At 40.2% G+C, this 22929-nt stretch overlaps 1 protein-coding gene across 1 annotated transcript; it reads left to right on the top strand.

Moving 5' to 3' along the window:
• Nucleotides 1-1970: 1970 nt before the first annotated feature.
• Nucleotides 1971-19021, top strand: parvaa (parvin, alpha a). Its single transcript, XM_053631406.1, has 13 exons — nt 1971-2670; nt 7582-7671; nt 9092-9162; nt 9247-9349; nt 10330-10470; nt 10597-10712; nt 12189-12247; nt 12853-12872; nt 14270-14331; nt 14417-14485; nt 14753-14854; nt 17159-17231; nt 18234-19021. The coding sequence occupies exons 1-13, from the start codon at nt 2541-2543 to the stop codon at nt 18308-18310; spliced, it is 1113 nt and encodes a 370-aa protein (XP_053487381.1). The 5' UTR covers nt 1971-2540; the 3' UTR covers nt 18311-19021.
• Nucleotides 19022-22929: the final 3908 nt, after the last annotated feature.

Raw genomic sequence — 22929 nt, forward strand, 5'->3', positions numbered from 1 at the left:
TTCTATATTTAATTTATGATAGCAACACAGCCGAACGAGGCGTGGATCGATTTAATTTAATAAAGACCGCAAACACTGTTTGCTGATGGATGTTTTAAAAGTGTCTATATTCTTATATTTTATAGTGGGTTAAATGTATAAGGAAGAAAATGTGAAAGGTGTGCTGTTCTAGGAAAATAATCAACGACGGGATGGTGTGATGCGACTCGGATACTGTTAGCACCTTTAAGTTTTTATTTTGCTATTAAACCCACATCCGGAAGTGTTTTATTCCTCTTCAACCACAACACTCATTTTAAGCAATGCTAACATTTCACGCATTTTCAGTAAGCGCTGGATCCTCATCAGGGTGGCGGTGGATCCTGAGTCACACTGGGTGTGAGGTGGGAATACGTCCTGGAAGAAACGCCAATCCCACAGCATGGCTCTGTTCACACACGTTCACAGCTAGTCCCAGTTTTAACACTCAGTCCACCACCTTGCATGTTTTTAGGAGGTGGAAGGAAACCGGAAACCTGGAAGAACCCCACACGAGCTCAGGATTGAGCCTACACACTGTGTTGCTATTTATTTATTTATTTATTTATTTATTTATTTAAGAAAGACAAATTGTACATGTTATCAGTTTGTAGTTTGATTTAAAATTGATTTAAACTTCCTGTTCTCACTTCTGTTTATAGCCGCTACATATGAACAGTTTTTATCCCTCACCATCTTTCTCACTCTTTCTCTTGAAGTTAATAAGACAATAAATATACAGACAAGCCACAAACCGTAAACTCTCTTCTGTAGACTTTTACATGCATGAAAATTGCAGCTTTATTTGTGATTGTTGCGAAGCGCTGACACTGGAGACTCCTTCCATAAATGCTAAATTAACAGCTCACAGAAAACTTCACTATATCAACACTCATTATTTTAATCAGGTTATGTGGAGCATCAACATTAGACATCCCTGTGACTGAGCTGTTAATGTAGGAACGATGGCGCATTAGAACGAGCGTGTTCGATAGGGGTTAGTTAAGTGTTCATGGAAGAGGTGGGTCTTTAGCCATTTTTTGAAGATAGTGACAGATTCTGCTGTCTGGATTGAGGAAGCTCATTCCACCACTGAGGGACAATCAGATTAAAGGTTCTGGAAAAGGACCTCATGCCTCAACTGTGTAGGCACTACTAGGTGCCGGTCGTTAACTGATCACAGATTGCGTGAACATAAACTAAAAGGAGAGTGTTAAGTTTGATGTTTGATGTTAAGTCTCCTGTTAGTCTCACATTCACTCTCCACAAACAAAAGCATTTCTACTTCATCACTGAACATCAAACTGGTAATGTAATATCAACTTTTTTATATATTAACATTAACTGGATATGAAATACACTACAAATATATTTTTCTGTGCAATATGTACTTTTTTTGTGAACTCATCTTCATTTAAATCTTTCAGCGGTGTACTGGCGCTTTAATTCAGCACGAGTCTAAATAAATTTAGACTCGACGCCGAAACTCCCGCTCCACTGCTGCAGCATCCAGTGTAAAATTTTAGCAGTGCAGAGATTACAGACATTACAAACTGCAGTTTTGTCGTCATTCCACACAAAAGACATCATCTTTACACACAGCACGAAATCGATGTCTTGTCCCACTCTCTTTTGATTGACAGGATATAACCAGCCCTGATCATCGGATGTTTTTAAACTATCGGCCGATGGTGTGAAAAATAGCCTTTATCGGCCGATACCGATTATTGGCCGATACATCAGTGCATCTCTAGTTGTAAGACATCAGAGGGGAGAAGGAGAGATTTGCATATATATATATATATATATATATATATATATATATATATATATATATATATATATACACATGCATCTCTGTCTGAATTTGAACCGTACTGAAAACCTGTTGTCAGAACCAAAGATAGCTTTGAAATGTTGGAAGAGGGTCGAAGGTCTCTACAAATCAACTTTGTTGAAGGGGCGCCAATACTTTTGAATACCACTTTTTTGTGTGTGAGGTGCCAATACTTTTGGGAGAAGCGTTTTGGAGAGAAGTGATACTACTATTACCCGTGTTACAATAAAACTATACAGCATCCACAATGAAAATGAATGAACTGATGAACAGAAACTGCACATTTTGCACGTTCTGCCGTAAAGCAGGACAACAATGACCGTGACATGTTTTTACACCAACCGTTTTCAGCGTAACAGCGGAGCTGTATGGAGACCCGATTCCCGTGAGAACAGGTTTCTATGAAACGCCACAATTCGGGAGCGCGAGACGGACTTTGGAAATGTGGGCGGTGCAACAACAACACAAAAAAAGAAGGTGGAAACCATTGCGAAAAGTCTGGGGGGGACAGGGAGAGTCCATGTTCCCGAGGGCAGGGCTAAATATCTTGGAATTCCGTTTCCGTTCCAGGGATTTTCATAAATCCTACAGGAAGGGATAGAGAAATTAAACACGTTTTTTTTTTATTATTATTATTTATAAGTGAGTTTTATTTTGTTGTTTTTTTTATAAGAGCTACTGTTGAATGATGGCGTCCTCTCCGCAGAAGTCTCCGTCCTCTCCCACTCCGCTGTCTCCGAGCTTCAGGAAGAAAGATGAGACTTTTCTCGGGAAACTCGGAGGAACTTTGGTCAGAAGGAAGAAGGCGAAAGAAGGTAAAGGTTTAAAACTGTAAAACATGTACAACTCTGTTAAACAGCCACGCTCCGGTCCATACAGAGTTCCACAAGCTCCTTAAATCAAATGGAGTGTAGAGTCTGTTCGGTGTTTAGTTTAATGATGAGCGTCTCAGAGACTCAAACACTGAAACGCGGCGAGTAGAAACATGTTCATGTACACACACACACACACACACACACACACACACACTGTGTGATCCTAGCTCTTTACTCTTTACTTTATACTACATGCAAATAACACATAAAATGACTGCATTTCCAGACAAGATAAAAACAAATCAAATCAACACATCTTATTAATACGTATAATAGTGTAAGAATTATAAAACAGTTCTTATTTTATATATGTGTGTATATATGAGTGTGTGTGTGTGTGTGTGTGTGTGTGTGTGTGTATACATATATATATACACACACACACACACACACACACACACGAATGGTGTTGATGAATGGATGGATTGATGGGCAGATGAATGAATGGATGGATTGATGGGCAGATTAATGGCCAAAAGAATGGATGGATGGATTGATGGGCAGATGAATGGATGGATGGTAAATGGCGCACTTATATAGCACTTTTATCCAAAGTGCTTTACACTGTGTCTCATTCACACACACTCATACTCCAATGGTAGCAGAGCTGCCATGCAAGGCGCTAACTTGCCATCAGGAGAAACTTGGGGTTCAGTGTCTTACCCAAGGACACTTCGGCATGTGGAGTCACGTGGGCCGGGAATCGAACCGACAACCCGCTCTACCACCTGAGCCACAGCCGCCCCATGGATTGTTTGGGCAGATGGATGGATTGATGGGCAGATGAATGGATTGATTGATGGATTGATGGGCAGATGAATGGATAGATTGATGGATTGATGGGCAGATGAATGGATAGATTGATGGGCAGATGAATGGGCAGATGGATGCATTGATGGGCAGATGAATGGATTGATGGGCAGATGGATGGATTGATGGCCAAATGAATGGATGGATGGATGGATGGATTGGGCGGATGGATGGATTGATGGGTAGATGAATGGATAGATTTATGGGCAGATGAATGGATGGATTGATGGGCAGATGGATGGATTGATTGGGTGGATGGATGGATTGATGGGTAGATGAATGGATTGATGGGCAGATGAATGGATAGATTGATGGATTGATGGGCAGATGAATGGATAGATTGATGGGCAGATGGATGGATTGATGGCCAAATGGATGGATGGATTGATTGGGTGGATGGATGGATTGATGGGCAGATGAATGGATGGATTGATGGGCATATGGATGGATGGAGATTTTGTCATCACTCATGTTTTTGGGAGTCTCTGCTCTACATCATCTCCAGTGTGAGCTCCAGCACACTCGTGAGGAGTGTGTGTAGTGTTTGGAGTGTGTGTCGTAACCATGTAGGGTAATGCTGAGTGTACCGTACAGGCCGTCTGTTGATGATTCAGCTCTCAGGCTTTATAGAGAACACAAGCACCACGGTACATTCACACCTCTCTTATTTACACCTTTCAGGAAATGTTAATGTGCTTAGGTTTTAACCAGTGAAAATTTTTATGGGTTAATCAAGAAACGTGTTCAGAAAGAATCTGAAGAATCTGAAACTGGCTGAACTCTTGTTATCCAGAATAATAAATAAATAAACATATGACACTTTTTTTTACACTGTATTTCAGGACAAAATATTTCATAATCCGAGTTGTGGGAGTTTGTGGAACGACTCCACAGGCTCTTTTGACTTTTTGAGAACTTATTTAACCATCCACAACAGAGATATCTTAATACAGGGCAGCCGAAAAGTCCGGAACCAATGAGAAGAAAACTACATGCACTTAATTTTGTATTAATTATCTACAAAATATGCTCTGAGGGGCACGCTGACTTAGTGGTTAGCATGTTTACCTCGCACCTCTGGCGTTTGGGGTTTGAATCCCACCGCCGCCCTGCGTGTGCGGAGCTTGCATGTTCGCCCCGTACTTTGCTGGTTTCCTCCGTGTACTCCGGTTTCCTCCCCCAGTCCAAAGACATGCGTTGTCGGCATTTCCAAATTGGCTCCAGGCCAACCTGACCAACCCTGTTCCTGAAGATCTACGTTCCTGAAGATTTTGGCTCCAACCATAATCGGGCCCACCTGACCTTCTTAAGGCAATGATTAGAAGTTCTTGATCAGCTAAAACAGGTGTGTTAGATTTTGATTGGAGATGAAACCTGCAAGAAAGTAGATCTCAAGGAAGAGGGTTGGTGACCACTGCTCTACACGTTCACGCTTACGCGTTTCCTCAGCCGCTGTATCGTGTTTTTGCAGACTTTGCTCAACATACTGTATATGGCTCAAAAAATCCGCTCAAGCCGTTGGTTCCTGATTTTCGGACCTAACGGTGAGAGATGCATCTTTTCTCATTACGTCCTCCATTTGTTGCTAGAGTTGCTGGAGAAATGGTTGTCTATTCCTCAGCTTCACTGTTACTTTATGTGACTTGCTAGGATCCATACAGTGGATGTCTTATTGCTCTGGTTCTCAACCAGGGGGGCGGCGCAGAGAGATGGGAAGGGGACGCAAATTGTTTTCAAGAAAAGAAAAATACAGACAGGGCATCATTTGGGTACTCTGTGTATTTTATTGCTTTTCAAATAGAATGTGCATAAATGGAAAAACCCCACGTTCTCTCTCCCACTGTATTTTCTTTTTGCTGGAGAGAGGCGGAGCTTAGCCTGCCTTTTATCTAGCTGTCGGTGCAGACCAGTGTTGTCAATTTAGCCACATTTTTTTGAGAAAAAAAGCGCCTAGTGACTTTTTGGACAAACCTTAGCGACTTTCCAAGTGTCGCCAGTTCTGTCCTGCAAGCGTGAGGTCTTGCTTTCCCGCTGCACTCACACCTCTCTCTGCGTCTGCTCTGTTCACTGAGTGTCTGAGAGCCAGAGATTTAACATTGTCATGGATAACGAGACGCGCCCTTCGTCCATATTTACATCATTCTTATGCGAATGCAAGACGAATATAATGCAACATGTTTTACATGTAAAATAGTCCACGTTATTACAGTCTAGTTCTCTTGTTCAAAGTAGTTATAGTGTTCAGAAACATTTTTGATCATTCATGTTCCATACCTGTCCGTTATATAGTTTTATAAAATAAAAATGTTATTTTTAAAAAATAGTAAGTTAGAAAAGTAATTTAAAAAATACAAAAGCAAAAAAATAGTCTATCTATCTAAAACAGATTATATATATAATATAATATTGGAGGAGACCAGGTATAGTGATTACATATACACATTATATATATATATATATATATATATATATCACTATACCTGTTCTCCTCCAATATTGAGGGGAGGGGCATGCCACATAATCGGGGAAGCTTGAGGGGGCTTTAGTTACAAAAGGTTGAGAACCTCTGTCATATTGTAATACGTTGCTGTCATGTTGCTGCTTGAGTTGTTGTCATGACGACAGAATGATGCCCCCAGTACCCTTCATATCATCGGTACCGGGTTTTGGACCAGCAGCGCTCACATCCGAAGATGACCAATGAGTCAGAGAGAGAGAGAGCGAGAATGAGCTTTTCTCTCATTTAGCTAAATAAAAAAATATCTCGCACACAGACACGCATGCACGTGCATCACGTGTGGATGATTTCCCCGTCTTCCTCAGCTGAGCATCAGTGTGTGTGTGTGTGTGTGTGTGTGTGTGTGTGTGTGTGTGTGAGCGAGAGAGAGAGAGAAAACTTTGTGTTGATGGTGTTGATTGCGAGGATGTCATGCTCTCCAGGAGGGGTTTTGCGATCCAGTGCAGGATGTTCCCTCTGTAGGCATCACTGTCGAAGGAGGCGTGTGCAGTAATGCATGCTGGCTAGTGGCAGGGGTGAAAGGCTCACGGTGTTATCCGCAGGCGGCTGCTGTTAACACCGGGCTTAAAATAGTGACGTTAATACAGCTGAGAGCTGCTTTACTTCAAGTACCGGGAGTGTAGCTGCATGAGAAGAGCGCTGCGTTTTTAGTATAAAATCCACCATTTTAATACGAGTTACGTACAAAGTTACAGGTGCGTTCAAAATGACGTTTTAATATACTTATTTAAGCTTAGATCCATATAATATCATCATCAGTACATGTCTTAGTAGATCTTATAGAACAAAGCACATAATGGTACACGGGACTACAAAACAGTGCTGTCTTTAAAAAATAAAAAGTACTCTCGCATGCTGCTCACGCTGGTAATATAAACAGCTCATTTGAATCTAGGTTTAGTCCTACAATCTGACCAAACTATATAACAGTTATAGTTATATTTTATATTTCTTTATTGTTACTATTAGTTGACGCAAGACAACAACAGTTTACGCTAGGTCTAGCTACCTCTCATTATTTTTTCCCCCTAGTGGATAAAACGTTTTTAATCGCATCATAACTTTACTGTCGCTGTACAAAAAGTGGTACTATTCCCAAACAAGTAAACCGTAAAACCGGATGTTTCTTCAATTATACGAAGCGTTAACATCGGTAGAAGAAGAGGGTGTGTCTCGATCAGCTCCCTATTCAGTAGGTGGTGAATCAATATATGGTGTAGACGAGTTGGGGCGCTGGTAAGAACCCTGGCTCATTACACATTGGATGTCAAATAAAGTTAAAAATCGCAAATGTAAGTAATCATTTGAGAGCCACAACGACAATAACAAGCTACTTAGGTTTGTAGGAAGTTGGTTGATGGTTCGTCCACCATTTTTTCAAGCTTTGAGGCTTCAGAAAACATGACGTCATTTCCAGTAACGGAACACGGTGAGCATCGGTAGCATAACAAAATGTTACAGTTATGACATTGTCGTCTTGTTTGACGTGTTGAGGGAAGTGTAACGTTTTGTCATTTGTGTAGTGTCGGAGCTGCAGGAGGAAGGCATGAACGCCATAAACCTGCCCCTGAGTCCCACACCATACGAGCTTCATCCGGAGGACACCATGCTGGGTACGTCACCTCACCCTCCACACATGCACACGCGTGCGCTCCAATGTCAGCGCTTTTTGTAACGGTTAGTAAATTTTCCACCAGGGGAAAGGCTTAACAGCAGGGCTGTACAATTTGGCAATGCATAGCGTAGGACGATAGAAAAAAATCGAGTCTGTTGATTGTTTACGTTGCAAAAGCCACTTGTTCAGCAGCTGAATTATGTCACTAAGATCAGAGATAGGAGCTACTAGCTGGGTGCTGTAACAAAAACCAAAACAAGCATGGCGACACAGAGCGAAACTCCCCGCAGCAAGCATCAGCCCAACTAACCGATGAGAGTGTCATAGCAGGTAGGGTCATCACGATACCATAAACATATCTTACAACACTATACCAGCTGAAGTATCACGATACCACACAGTATTGTGTTCATTCATAATTCAAATCTACAATATGAATGAAGTTTACAGAAATGCACAGATATAAATGAAAACATAACACACCAGATTTTCCTCTGAATACGTTATTAATGAGAATGAATTATTGGCTGTTGGTAAAACTCAAGAACAATCGTACAATTGGCAATCAGCTAATTCTCTGTGCCACATATTTCATACGTTCCTTAGAGCAGTGAAATCATGCAAATGGAAATTGTCCTCAGAGAACTGAGAATGAAATCAACATCAGGAATAAACATCTGAATTTGGAAATGAACTCCAAAAAATGATCAAATTGGGAACGTTAGCTTGCTTACTAGCGAACATGGCTAATTTTATCATTTAGACATGAGGTGTTTAACATTAGCTTGCTAATTAGCGAACACGGCTAATTTTATTATTTAGACATAGCGGTTAGTATAACATTAGCTTGCTAATTAGCGAACGCGGCTAATTTTATTATTTAGACATAGCGGTTAGCATAACATTAGCTTGCTTATTAATTTTAGAATTTACAGACAGCGGTTAGCGTAACGTTAGATCGCGCGGGCTAATTTTAGTATTTACACAGCAGTTAGCGTAATGTTGGCTCGCTTACTAGCAAACAGGATCTCTTTAAAGATTAAGGTAAAGGGTTTAGGTTAAATGAAGTGTCACAACCCTTTGTATATTCTGCAAAACCAGTGAGATGTGTTGTTTTAGTGAAAACAGTAACTAACTGCAGCACGTACATTACTTATGGTACTACTGTATTGACGATACAACCGTTTAAAAAAAAAACAAAAAAAAAAACACAGTGGCATGGGCGGTATTTTGAAGCTTTAGTAGTACCAGTATACCGTGCAGCCCAAGTAGGAGGTGGAACAGGGAATCAGATTCCTCGTGGTCCGTCCCTGGCCTGTTCAGGAGATCGAGAGGAACACAAGTATACAGTGCGTGCGTTCTCGCATTGCTTCTTTTACGTCCTTTATCCAACTATCCAGTCTTTTCTCTTCAAACAGAAGAGAACGAGGTCCGCACCATGGTGGACCCCAACTCCAGGAACAACAGCAAGCTACAGGAGCTGATGAAGGTGAGGATGAGGAGCAGCTGTAAAGGTTCTCAGTCCTACAGGTTATCTAGCATCATTGCTTAACCGTGATGATGTCTCACGCAGGTGCTTATCGACTGGATCAATGACGTGCTGGTCGGGGAGAGGATCATCGTTAAGGACCTGGCAGAGGATCTGTATGATGGACAAGTTCTGCAGAAGCTCTTTGGTGAGGATCAGTTCATTTCCTTCAGGTTCAAGGTGCAGTTTGTACATTTCATGCCCTCTACAGGCTGCCTTGTGAATTACAGTTGTAATGAAATACTTACAAGCTTTCTTCTCACAACCAAACGTCGAGACTACTTCCTTTTCTTATCAGAAAAGGGAAGAGCTGACCAGAATTTCAAGACCAGAAAATATGAAGAATTATAATAATAATTTTAATAATAAAAGTCCCTTATATGACACTATTGCAAGTCATGTCTTATTTTCTAATATGTTTTTGAAGTGGTAAGATAATTACAGGTCTGGAAACATCTTTAAACATGACCTATTGCATCTTTAAACCTAAATGGACCTCATACACTAGACGTCCTCGTGTCTTCTGTGCTCTCACACACCCTGATTTAATTATCGAGTCATTATGAAAACTTAAATGAGTAGATCAAGTGTATTTAAAAAAGAAAAGTAAAAGAAGAAGAAACATGCACACATTGCATGTTCAGTTGTTTTCCATTCATTTTTAAATTCATTAATCCCAAATGTGATTGACCAAATACAGCAACTACATACCGTCAGCTCCAGAATTATTGGCACCCTTGTTAAGATGAGTAACATGGTCAAGGAAAAATGTTATTTATTATCTTAATCTTCCACTGAAGTAAATGTATTATAATAAACTATCATAAAAAATAATTTTTATAGAGCATTTTCATACATGTGAAATAATTACAAAGTAATGTAATAGGATGCACAGGATAAAATAATGATGAGAAAATACAAAGTGCAAAAGTAAGTGTAAGGACACAAATATAGAATAAAATACATATAAATATATCAAATAAGCCGAAAAATATAGTACAAGTTTAATATGTTAATGTGGTATTGTGATAAGCTTTTGTTTCTGCTTTCTTGAACTAAATCTACATGAATTTAAATATTAGATTTCTACCTATCTTTAACAAGGGTGCCAATAATTCTTCACAACAGAGAAGCTGCAGGGAGAGAAGCTGAACGTGGCGGAGGTAACGCAGTCTGAGATCGCTCAGAAGCAGAAACTCCAGACAGTCCTCGAGCGCATCAACGAGGTTCTCAAAGTCTCCACCAGAAACACCAAGTGGAACGTCGACAGTAAGCTCGTGGAGATGTTCTGCACAAAAGTCAAGATGATGGTTGTAGCACAGTGTGCTCAGAGCTAACGTCCTGTGAGTGAACTAGTCAGACTTAACTCTCTTACGTTCTCTGTTCCTGTATTAGCTGTTCATGCTAAGAGCATGGTGGCCATCCTGCACCTCCTGGTGGCGCTGTCTCAGCACTTCAGAGCTCCAATCCGCCTCCCCGAGCACGTCTCCATCCAAGTGGTGGTGGTTCAGGTATGCAACCTCGAGTCAGTGTGGAATGTTTCACCCTTTTGGACATCCATTTACACTTGGGGCTCACTTGTATTGCACTGTAGTCACAAAGTCAGAGCCTGTAAGGGTAATTTTTATTGCTAGAGCCATATCTCCCTGCAGTTCTCACCTGGTTTCCCTCTGAAGCTAAGCAGGTTTGAGCCTGGCCAGTACCTGGATGGGAGACCTCTTGGGGTAAACTAAGGTTGCTGCTGGAAGTGGTTTTAGTGGTTTTAGGCCAGCAGGGGGTGCTCACAGATCCTGTGGATCCTAATGCCCCAGTATAGTGATAGGGACACTATACTGTAAAAACTGGCTTTCTTTTTTTTTTTTTTTTTTAAATCATAGAATTTTTATTGGAAATTTGCATTTTGCACATTATAAACAGCGCTGTCTTTCACATGAGACGTTATACTGAGGTCCTGACTCTCTGTGGTCATTAAAAATCCCGGTGTCCTGGCAAAATTCCCTCATTGGCCCTTATCTATCATAGCCCCATAATAATCCCCATCCCTGAATTGGCTACATCACTCTCCTCTCCACCAATAGCTGATGTGTGGTACAAAATATTAAACCTATTAGATGAGAGTGGGGCATGGTGGCTTAGTGGTTGCCTCATGTTTCAGGGGTTGGGGGTTCGAATCCTATCTGTGTATGCGGAGCTCGCATCCCCCTGTCCAAAGACGTTGTGTTGTAGGATGACTGGCATTTCAAATTGTCTGTAGTGTGTGAACATGTGTGATTGTGCGATGGGTTGGCACCGCGTCCAGAGTGTCCCCCACCCTGTGCCCCGATTTCCCTGGGATAGGCTCCAGGCTTCCTGCGATCCTGTGTGGGATAAGCGGTTCAGAAAATGGATGGATGCATTAGATGAGATCCCCCCCGTATTAAGTACTTAAACAGTCCAAGTGGCTGTGTTTCAAATTCGACACTGTGCACTAGATTACTAAACGATAGAATCTTTGAATATTGATGATGTTTTTGATTAAACACTTCAACAGTTTGCATGTCAAATCACATCGTTGAGTCTCACCACAGGAACATGTCCATCCTGAACATTTTACATCTCGTTTGTGTCTCTAGTTCGAGAAATGAAATTCGTGTCCTTTCACAGCCCCACCCCTTCCGCTGTGTCGAGCAGGATGTGACCTCTGAGTGCAGAAAGTGCCCGTTTTTGATACAATACACACTTCTGATTTCTCATCAGTTGTAGTAAATTATCTATACTTGAGTACATTAAGACAATACTGTGTACAACACGACAAGTTTAAGACTAGAGTGTTCCACAACCACAGTCTGTTTATTATTCGAATTTAATGTTTAATTCTGCTCGAGTGACCGTGTGTCGTTCAGAGGGTGACACGTTTATGAGATGGTCCAGATGTTTCCTGGCTAACCTCAGTGTTTCATTCGGTAAAGTGTGTGTGTGTGTATGTGTGTGTGTTTCCTGACTGTCAGAAACGGGAGGGAGTCCTGCAGTCTCGTCAGGTTCTAGAGGAAATCACTGGCAACACTGAGTGAGTCTTTCAGCTTGTCTACGTTTGTTATTTTGCCTTCGCTCATGTACAGTTTAATGCCATCTAAATCCCTGTGTGTGCGCGAGTGTGCGCGAGTATTGGGACAAGTTTATACACACACTGATTACATTGTGAACAAGAGACTGGATTATGATTGATGAGCAGCTTATTATGCAGACACACACACCTACATTAAATAAGGAATAAAACACTCGGGTTTGCGCTGTTTTAGGAAAATGATCAACAACGGGGCGGCGTGACGTGAGCCGACTCACAGCGGAGTCACCACTGTTAGCGAAGTTGATTATTTTCCAATAACAGTACATCTTTGTGTTTTTTTTTGTTTTTTTTTTAATTCCTCTTATACAGCAGCAATTTGTGCTTAAAGAATGACACATTATACTTTTTATCCATTTAGAGTTATCCATTATATCAGTGAAACAAGTTATTTCCTGTTATCACTTACATTATAGCAGCTATAAATATTCGTTAAGACAAAAATGCAGCTTGTCAAGTTACTCAGCTTTTCAAGAATTTCAGATTTTTTTGGCTTTTTGTGATTTATTTATTTATTTATTTTTCTTCTTTCTTTCACTTTCCTACAGGGCATTATCCGGCAGACACGGTATGTTTTACATGAGCCTATTAATTTCAGTCATTTTTGCATAGTTCATTTTCTATGAGTAGATTAAGTGGCATGACACGATGGTGCCGGTACTGAAATCTTAAGTATCAGTTGATGACAATAACAATATCCATCTAATATTATTTTCTTTTAAAACTACTAAGCTTTACAATGTGTTTTGTTTTTTGGATTTTTTTTTTTCACAGGTAAACTCTTTCACATAAATTCTTTTACATTACAGTTTAGATATAATAAAATCAATCCGACTCGCTTTATATGTAAACGTTTCCAGTTCTAAAAATAAATTTCTTTTACAAATCCAGTCTTTGACATTTGCTACAGGATATATGATCTTCAATCCAGCGTTTTGTGCCGAGTATCCGACACCGATCCGAGTATCAGATTGATGCCATCTCTATATATTTCTTAAATAAACGGTGCTTTCTCTTGTCACTGTAATTACATTATCGACTTATCGTACAATATCATACGGACGTGACCTCGATCATTTTTCCTGACCTCCATATCGCCCATAGTGTTTACATACGTGTTTGTTTACATAGGAATGAACGTCACCGACATTTTATCCGGTCACGCTGCTTCTGTCTTCTCGTCTGCTCTAGGGCTGTCAAATTAACATTCGAACTTCGAATATTCGTCGAATTTAAGATAAAAACGAACATTTGAATGCAAAAACTGTGCGCAATCGAATTTACGATGTGTAACAAGCACTAGCACCGATTTGAATTAAAACGTACTGTTGAAGAAACGACACGCAGGATATTAACAATGCACTAAATGTTTTTTAAAGAAGAAAAATCTAGAAAGAATAGTTCTAGTGTTTGAAATAATCCAGTCGTGGTCAATAACGTCGGGGATTGAGTCGTTTAAGCTGTGTGTGCTGAAACTGAACAGTGAATGAACAGCGTTAAACTCGAGCGCTTTACTAGCGGGTTAATGAACTCACCTAAACACATCCTATACACGTAGATTAGTCAGACATTTACACAACATAAACCTAATATTACAACCTGCTTCTGCACAAAATGACATGAATGCACAGGTGAACTTAAACTTAAGTAAGGCACTAGGTAGAACGATAAGTCACGCTGTGAATACGCTTTTTCCATAACAACGCACTAAAACACGGACAACAAATAACTAAAACATAAAGAATTCACAACACTGTATTACAATGTATTACTGAATATTCTCAAGAATTAAAAGTTCATTACTCTTTGAAAGAGTGTACTTGCATCATTATGCTCTTATCATTATATCAGTGGCATAAAATGGTCTTAAAATGACAATAATGTCGTTTCTCTCAATTATTTCTGGGACAATATATCGTCCAACAAAAATAGTTATCATGACGCGTCTACTTTCTCTCTCCGCAGAGCGGGACGCGTTCGACACCTTGTTCGATCACGCACCTGACAAACTGAGCGTGGTGAAGAAGGTAAAGCATCAGAGACGTGCGTTTTGCTAATCGATGCCCAGAAACGGATACTGATTTCACTGAAACTGTGCTGATCTCTGTGCAGACGCTCATCACTTTCGTCAACAAACACCTGAACAAGCTGAACCTGGAGGTGGCCGAGCTGGACACACAGGTACTGAGCTCAAACTACGTCATCACACACAGGGCTCACTGTTTCAATATTCACTGTTTTCACACTAAGCGCTATTGTAGTCATTCAAACACTGATTCATTCATCTTAGTGACTCATTCGAAACAACTCATTTGTGAACAACATACAAGAATTGTACGTCGCACAGTTGCATTTGGTGTGTAATTAAATATTAAAAAGTGATTATATGTTCGTTATTGTGACGCTGTCCTTATTGACGTGTGTGTGTGTGTGTGTGTGTGTGTTCAGTTTGCAGACGGAGTGTACCTGGTGCTTCTAATGGGACTCCTGGAAGGATACTTCGTACCGCTCTACAATTTCTTCCTCACCCCCGAAAACTTTGAGCAAAAGGTGTGAATTTGTTTAATTGGATTTACAAGTCCTGACTTTTTAAACATTTGTTTATTGAGTTGGGAATATTCCACCAGCGTTCTTTTTCACTGATCAACATTTTGCATGATATACTACAAATTAAAAGTTACATGAACGTTGTTGAAAATGGAAATTAAGACTTTTATTTAGTTTATTCACTTAGTTAGTTTAGAGGCAATGAGCCTCATTATCACGAACAAATTTATTTGTAATTCATTTGCAGGAGTATTTACACAAGAAATGTGGTTTTCTCCAAATGTTATGAAACTCGAGCGTTTCATATTAATGACATGAAAGCAATCTAAAAAAACAAATTCATACATTAAGGCAAATAAGACTCACTATTCAATAACTAGAGGAAGCGTTAGTGTGTGTCTGTGGTAGCTGAAGTGCTGCAGTGGCTGAGCTTCGTTGCTGGAAGAATTAGGACATGCTGTGTTTAGGAAGCGCTTTTCCACCTTTTAGTTGTCATTGTCAGCTCCCTGTGAGCTTTGCCTTATATGGAGTGTTGTGGGTGTGGTTAAATGTAATTAACAGCTGATCAGCATTTATTAAGATATTTGAGTATGAAGCTGAAGGGAATTTTTTTTATTCGGTTTTGCATCTAAAAACATTTGCACACAGATGTAATAAATGAGCCCTAGAGTTGTAGTGTTCTGTTTTTATTTTAGTTATTATAAAAAAATATATATTTTTTGTTTTGTTTTTGATTAACCAGAACGCCACTTACACACTCGATGTATGATGGTCTGACAATAAGAATCAATTAAGGAGCCTGTGTTTTAAATCCTGTGCATATTAAAGCACGATGGCGTGCAGGCTCTCTCAGGGGCGCGGTGCTGTCGCAAGGCCCAGCCGAGTGGCAGCGTGTCCGGGTTCAGATCCAGCACACCGGGCCAAGTGGGCACCGAGCAGCAGGGCACGGCTGTAATCTGCCCCTGCGCAGGAAATGGAAGAGTGACACGGAGATTAGCGTCCAGCTGGAGACGGAGAGAATGTGAAACAGCCGGAGTGCGCATTTTAAAGGACAAGTCGAGAGAACAATACAGTAGAATTGAACAGGCCTACAGACACTCAGGAAACATCACTCACTAATTCACCTTCAGTGTCATGTCATGCTTGTGCCATGCACTAACGTTTACTATCCACATGTAGGGATTGCTGCGTTATAAAATTAAGAGGACACAGTGAGCATTTGTGTGAGTTTCTGACACAAGGCTTGTTGTCACTTGAGTCCAACTTGACCTGATTGGACGGTAAAAAAAATTTGGGGCGGCTGTGGCTCAGGTGGTAGAGCGGGTTGTCCGCTAATCATAGGGTCGGCGGTTCAATTCCCGACCCACATGACTCCACATGCCGAAGTGTCCTTGGGCAATACACTGAACCCCAAGTTGCTCCCGATGTCAGACTAGTGCCTTGCATGTGTGTGTGAATGAGAAACGGTGTAAAGCGCTTTGTAGAACCGCTAAGATTAAAAAGCGCTATGCATGTGCAGACCATTTTTTTATATATATAATATATATATATATATATATATATATATATATATATATATATATATATAATATATAATGTGGGTTGTGTGTATGTGTATATATATATATATATATATATATATATATATATATATATATATATATATATATATATATATATATATATACACAACCCACATTCCAAAACAGGTTTATTGTCAACATTTACAGGTTTTCAGCTGATTGCAATGAACAAATCAAACAAAAGCAATTGAAATAGTTCAACACAACTAATACTTCAAGTGGTTTCCCCAAATTCAACTGAAAATGCAACTTATAATGACTTCTCCTGTCTCAAAATTATTCAACCCCCTGAATAGAACCCCTCACAACAGCACAAATATGCAAAACAGGTGTTGTCTCAAGCACACCTGATGAGACTATTCACGGGCTTCTACTTGCACCAGGTGTGCTTGAGCTGGAACACATGAAATACCTGAACTGGCTAGGGGCAGAAAATATGAAATGCCTTGACGGGGCAGAAAAAGGAAGCTATCTAGTGCTTCAATAGTTGCATCTAATCCCCCCCCCTCCACCCCTGCTATAGGGGCTCAGTAGTGTGGTGGTTGGTGTTTGGAGCAGTCAGTCAAACTGTGACGGGATCCAGTCTCACTGATTTACAGTAGTATAGAAGTATTGAAGCTTTACGTAAAGAATCTGCGTATACATTTTCGCACACTTCATATAGAACGGTCCTGAAAATGGAAATGTGTTGTGTTTTTGTTACCATGCTGTTTCTCCATTCCAGGTCCACAACGTGTCCTTCGCCTTCGAGCTGATGCAGGATGGCGGCCTGGAGAGACCAAAACCCAGGACAGAGGGTAAATACAGACCTCTCATTCAATCGTGCAATCTAGAAATTGCGTGCAACACATGTACCGGTTATAAATACCATCCAGAATTATTGGCACCCATCAAGAAAAGGAGGAGGAAAAGAATAACTGATGTAACGTGTGCCATTTCGAGCTTAAACATAGGGGATACGTTATAGGTTTATTATAACACAAGAAAATTTGTGTATTAAAGAACAATATCCAGAACAACATTTTGACACTTTTGAATGACTCAATTGTGGTTGAATGTTTGTGGGATTTATAAGGAGTTATCATTGTAACCAGCAGATGGACTGATTAGATTTCGGAATTGATCCAAACAGGGTCAAGGTCACAGCAAGGTCGAATGTCTGAAATAGTTCTTCTTCAGCCGCTTCCTTTCCCGTTTGAAGTATATTTTAAGGGTATTTGAGACATAGAATTATTAACAAGGATTAAAGTTCTTGACGGTGGTTCTACTTGCTTGTTTGAAGTTCATTTTTCCACAATATCGGTCTCAGACCAAGAAAGTGCTATTTTAGTTTGTAAAACCAGTGTGCCTCATGGCGGAAGCAAAGCAAAGAATTTCAACACTACCACCCTGATCCAACACCTAAGCGTTGCCAACGAGCCACCCAACTGTGCAGATGTGACAGCAGCAATCCGAAAGTGAAAGGGATCAAGACCGAAGTGGATTTCTTTGCACTATGTAACCAGCGGTTGTTCAGGAAGTGGATTTCTGATGCTATACATTATGCGCTCAGTCGAGGTTCACCACCCACGTAGGCCGCCTCCTGAAAAATCTGACCTCCGTAATAAAATAACACGAACCGGGCGAATGAGTTAAACGACAGGCAGAAAACAGATAAAAAGGAACAACAAAACATCTTATTCTCTAATTTCTTCTTAGACATGTACATCTTCTCCGACCTGTCTAAACTAAATTTCTTTTTTATATATTATATATAAACCAGTCCCTGTATGTAATGAATCATGGTTTTCTCCTCTCAGACATCGTGAACTGTGACCTGAAGTCAACCCTGCGTGTTCTCTACAACCTCTTCACCCGATACAGACACGTGGAGTGATGAGACGCACTGACGGACATTTCAGTGTGCGGTTCAGTTTGGGAGAATCAGCACTATGGGGATTTATCATGGCTGCATTGTAGTGTTGATTTTTTTTTTTGTTACAAGAGACCACTGAACTATGCTCTCTGTGTGTGTGTGTGTGTGTGTGTGTGTGTGTGTGTGTGTGTGTGTGTGATAATATGTATACATACACCGTGAGCTATCCAATAGCTATACAAACGCTGTGTTGCATATAAAAGCTGCTTTTTTTGGGGGGGGGTGGAAGTTTGAACATAGACGATTCTGCAGCAAAATTCTCACACTACTGTCGCGTTCACTTGCAGAATCTCTTGAGCATGCCGGATTTCTTAATTACTCCAAAGTGCCTAAGATTTTAAATATATAATGAGACCAGATTTTTATATATCTATATATGACCAGGTTTTTATATATGGTTTAGACAAAACAGTATTGTGTGATTTAATATGAGAAACATTTTTGCTAATTCCTTTATTTCACACAGCTTACTGGTTTCAAATAGCAATAATGATGCTTCATTCATGCTCCGGAGTCTATACAGATCAGATACGAGTTTGCTTTTATTTGTGTAGATGTAGATATTTGTGCAGATAGTTCATCTGAAAATCTGTCGTCTTCATCAATCTGAGTACTGGGATAAACTTGATCAAATGTGACTGAATAAATAAACTTCAAATGAATTCACTACTAGCACTGGCCTAATTATTTGTTTGTTTGTTTGTTTGTTTGTTAGTGTTTCATCCTCTCTCCCCCGCCCCTTACATTTATTCATTTTCTCCAACTGAGATAGGGTCTAATTCAAGCCTGGACCTGATCAGTAGGTCCAAGAGTAGGTGTGTCTGGCAGTTCTGAGAATTGAACTCTCAACCTTCTGGGTGCTAGTTCAGAATCTGAAAGACACGACCTCAAAGACGACGTGGAATAAATTTTACTGCGTCCTTACACTGTTCACCTGATCATTTGTGCAATTATCCAATCAGCCAATCATGTGGCAGCAGAGCAATTCATCAAATCATGCAGATACAGGTCGAGAGTTTCGGTTCGTGTTCACGTTAGACAACAGAATTAGGGAGGAAAATATGATCTCAGTGGTTGGTTGTGTCAGACGGGCTGGTTTGAGTGTTTCACAAAATGCAGATCGCTAAAGTTTACACAGAATGGTGTGAAAAACAAAAAACATCCAGTGAGCAGCAGGTTTGCGGGCAGAAACGCCATGTTGATGAGAGAGATCAAACGAGACTGGCCAAGCTGCCAGGAAGTATTTATTAATTCCAAACAATCACTCTATACAACCATGGTGAGTTGAAAAGCATCACAGAATGCACATCATGTCAAACCCTGAGGTGGATGAGCTACAACAGCAGAAGTGCACACTTCTCAGATCAAACTCCCGTCAGCTGAGAACAACAATCTGCGGCTACAGTGAGCACAGACTCGAACCTGGTCAGTTGAAGATGGTCACACATTGGGCCGCTTACTACCAGTCAAGTGTAGTTTGAATCGGATGCGATTTTAAACGTCACACAGCGACATGTTGAGAAATACTGTGAATGTTAATTCCGTTACTTTGCCTGTGTGATGCGATGAGCCGCTTTGTGACTGAAGCCGTCATTACATCGTGCATTGTGAATGCTGACATTGTGAATGCGTTGTGACATTTATTTTGATGCAGTGCGTTTGTGCAAGTGATTCTGACAGACGGACACAATGTGAAATGTGCTAAAAAAAAAAAGACAGCAGAACGATTTAAACGGCTTAGTTTTGCTATTTAAAAAGCTTTCTGTGGTTGACAGGACGGATCTGCGTTTCATAGGAATCTGTCAGAATCCGTCTGATTTCGTTTGTGCTCTTTGAGCATACAATGAAACACGGAGAGAGAGAACAGAAGTGGCCAGGATAAATATGTCATGGCTCATTGTCTACATATAAAAGTATAAAAAAGACATTTGTGAACGTTTTATTTTTGGCTAAACCGTTCCTGTTAAAGTGGTGTAGGAGTGGGTAACGTCATGCTCCAGGGGATGGAAGATTGCAGGTTCTCATCCCATGATTATGAGAGTGACTCTCTGTCGTTTTCTGAGCAAGAGTTTTAACTTTCAACTGTGCTCAGGTCTTCATTAGCTGGACAAATGATCAGCCTCTGTGATTGGATATTGGATTGGATTTTGTCTTGAAATCAAGTGAACATCAGAAATGAAGAGGAAAATCATCTATAGCAGGGGTCTTCAATCTTATCCACAAAGGGCCAGTGTGGCTGCAGGCTTTCATTCCAACCAAGCAGGAGTCACAACTGATTCCACACCAGATTCCACACCAGATTCCACATCTGATTCCACATCTGATTCCACACCAGATTCCACATCTGATTCCACACCAGATTCCACATCTGATTCCACACCCGATTCCACACCCAATTCCACACCAGATTCCACATCTGATTCCACACCCGATTCCACACCAGATTCCACATCTGATTCCACACCAGATTCCACATCTGATTCCACACCAGATTCCACACCCGATTCCACATCTGATTCCACACCAGATTCCACTTGTTTAATCAGTTCATTTTAGTCTCCAATCAGCTATCGAGTGTGCCTTCTGTCTAACTGGAACGAAAGCCTGCAACCACACCGGCTTTTAAGTTTGCAGATAAGTTTGAAGACCCCTGATCTATCGCATTAAATACAGCCCCATTCTTCACTAAAGACACATTTTAAATGGTGGACAAATCATAAATACATTAGCTGTCCAATCATATATTTTAGTTGCCTGGAAAACTAATTGACTGGGCTAAAAAGTGCTAGCTAGCCTAATGTAATAACATTTGAGGAGCTAGTTAGCTAGCTAAGTGCATTAATACTAGGGGTGTAAATGTCAGGCTTCCATATGATATGATTTCGATTCTTAAGGCAACAGTTCGTTATTTTACGATAACACTGAATCCACTACAATGCGGTTTAATTTCTTAAGATAAAGGTTCATCATTTTACATTTGACAGTCGAGTCATACAACTGAATGTATTAGTATATGATACAATTTTTTTTTTTACAAATTCTTAAGGGAATGATTCAATATTTGCCCATACCACTAAAGGTGCTACGATATGATATGAATTTGACTCTTAAGGCAACTATGCGATATTTGATGATATCACAGAATCTGTTACGATACGATATGATTCCGATTTATAAGGCAATGATTTGATATATGACAATCCTACTGAACATGCCAGAATACGAGTTTGATTTTTAAAACAACTTGATACAGGATGATACCAATGAATCTGCTACGGTACGGTGCTATTTCAATTCTTAAGTCAATGATTCGATATTTGACAAAACCACTGAATCTGCTACAATACGATTCCTCAGCCAACAATACGATATTTAATGATACCAGTAAATCTGCTACAATACGATATCTGATGATACCTGTGAATCTGCTACAATACAATATTTAATGATACCAGTAAACCTGCTATGATATGATTTCGATTCTTAAGTCAACAATGTGATATTTGATGATACCACTATATCTCCCACGATACGATATTTAATGATAAAACTACATCTGTTACAATACGATGCACTTCTTAAGACAACATGGTATTCGATGATACCTCTAAATCTGCTACGATGCGATTCTTCAGCCAAAGATTCGATATTTGATGATACCACTGAATCTGCTACGATACAATATGATTCTTAAAGTAACAATTTTGATATTTGATGATACCACTGAATCTGCTATAATCCGGGACGATTTATATTCTTAAGGCAAAAATGCAATATTTAATGATACCACTAAATCTGCTAGGATACGATATGATTTTGATATTTAATGCAACGATTTGATATTTAACGATAAAGGAAACGATCAAGTATGATTATCTAGCACTTTGTTTGTGTAACAGTAGGTTTTTTTCCCCTCTTCTTTTTGAACCTACGAATAAAATCCAGTCATGAGCTTTGTCCGCTCATGTGTTTACAGGCACCGTTTTTTTCCCCCTTTACAGTCATTTCAGGCCCCTTACTCTACACCTTGGCCTGCTTTTATTCCTGTGAATAAGAAACTGTTGAAGCACTCTAACCTTTGTTGTTCTGTTCACACTTGCTAATGGTTTCTGTATTCTCCAGTCATGTTTTGTTGTGCTTGTTTCTTCCTGTAATTACTGTTCGCATACACATCCTGATAAAACCAGGCTGGTTTTTTTTTCATTTGGCCCTCCGTCGCTTTGTTGCGTGCCTCCTCTTCGAGACGTGTGAACATCTTCCTGCAAATGGTTCACTCGCCTCTGAGCGCCGCATGGTGTGTATTCAGAGGGAAGCTGGGTTAACAAGTTAACAAGCTGGTTTGTTGCTCATTCTCAAGAGCCAGTTATACAGCGGATTAATTGCACACCTTCCGTCTCTGAAAGCAGCGCTATTGATTTTTCTGGGCTTTTCACATCACTCAGCGTTCGCAGTCTTCATGCTGCTGATAGAGACACACATCAGGGGTGTGGGATTGTGTGTCTCACCAAGCTACAGGAGAGAAATATGTGCTTTATTAGCTGTAACAACTACGACGAGGCAGGATGGAGCTCTTTATCCTT

The sequence above is a fragment of the Ictalurus furcatus genome, chromosome 8 (genome assembly GCF_023375685.1).
Source record: "Ictalurus furcatus strain D&B chromosome 8, Billie_1.0, whole genome shotgun sequence".
Lineage (NCBI taxonomy): Eukaryota > Metazoa > Chordata > Actinopteri > Siluriformes > Ictaluridae > Ictalurus > Ictalurus furcatus.

What these genes read in the sequence shown, in the direction of transcription:
- parvaa (XM_053631406.1), top strand. Translation starts at nt 2,541, where the DNA reads ATGATGGCGTCCTCTCCGCAGAAGTCTCCGTCCTCTCCCACTCCGCTG. An exon ending in AGCTACAGGAGCTGATGAAG is followed by an intron (nt 9,163 to 9,246) that starts GTGAGGATGAGG and finishes TGTCTCACGCAG; the next exon opens with GTGCTTATCGACTGGATCAA. An exon ending in AGTTCTGCAGAAGCTCTTTG is followed by an intron (nt 9,350 to 10,329) that starts GTGAGGATCAGT and finishes TCTTCACAACAG; the next exon opens with AGAAGCTGCAGGGAGAGAAG.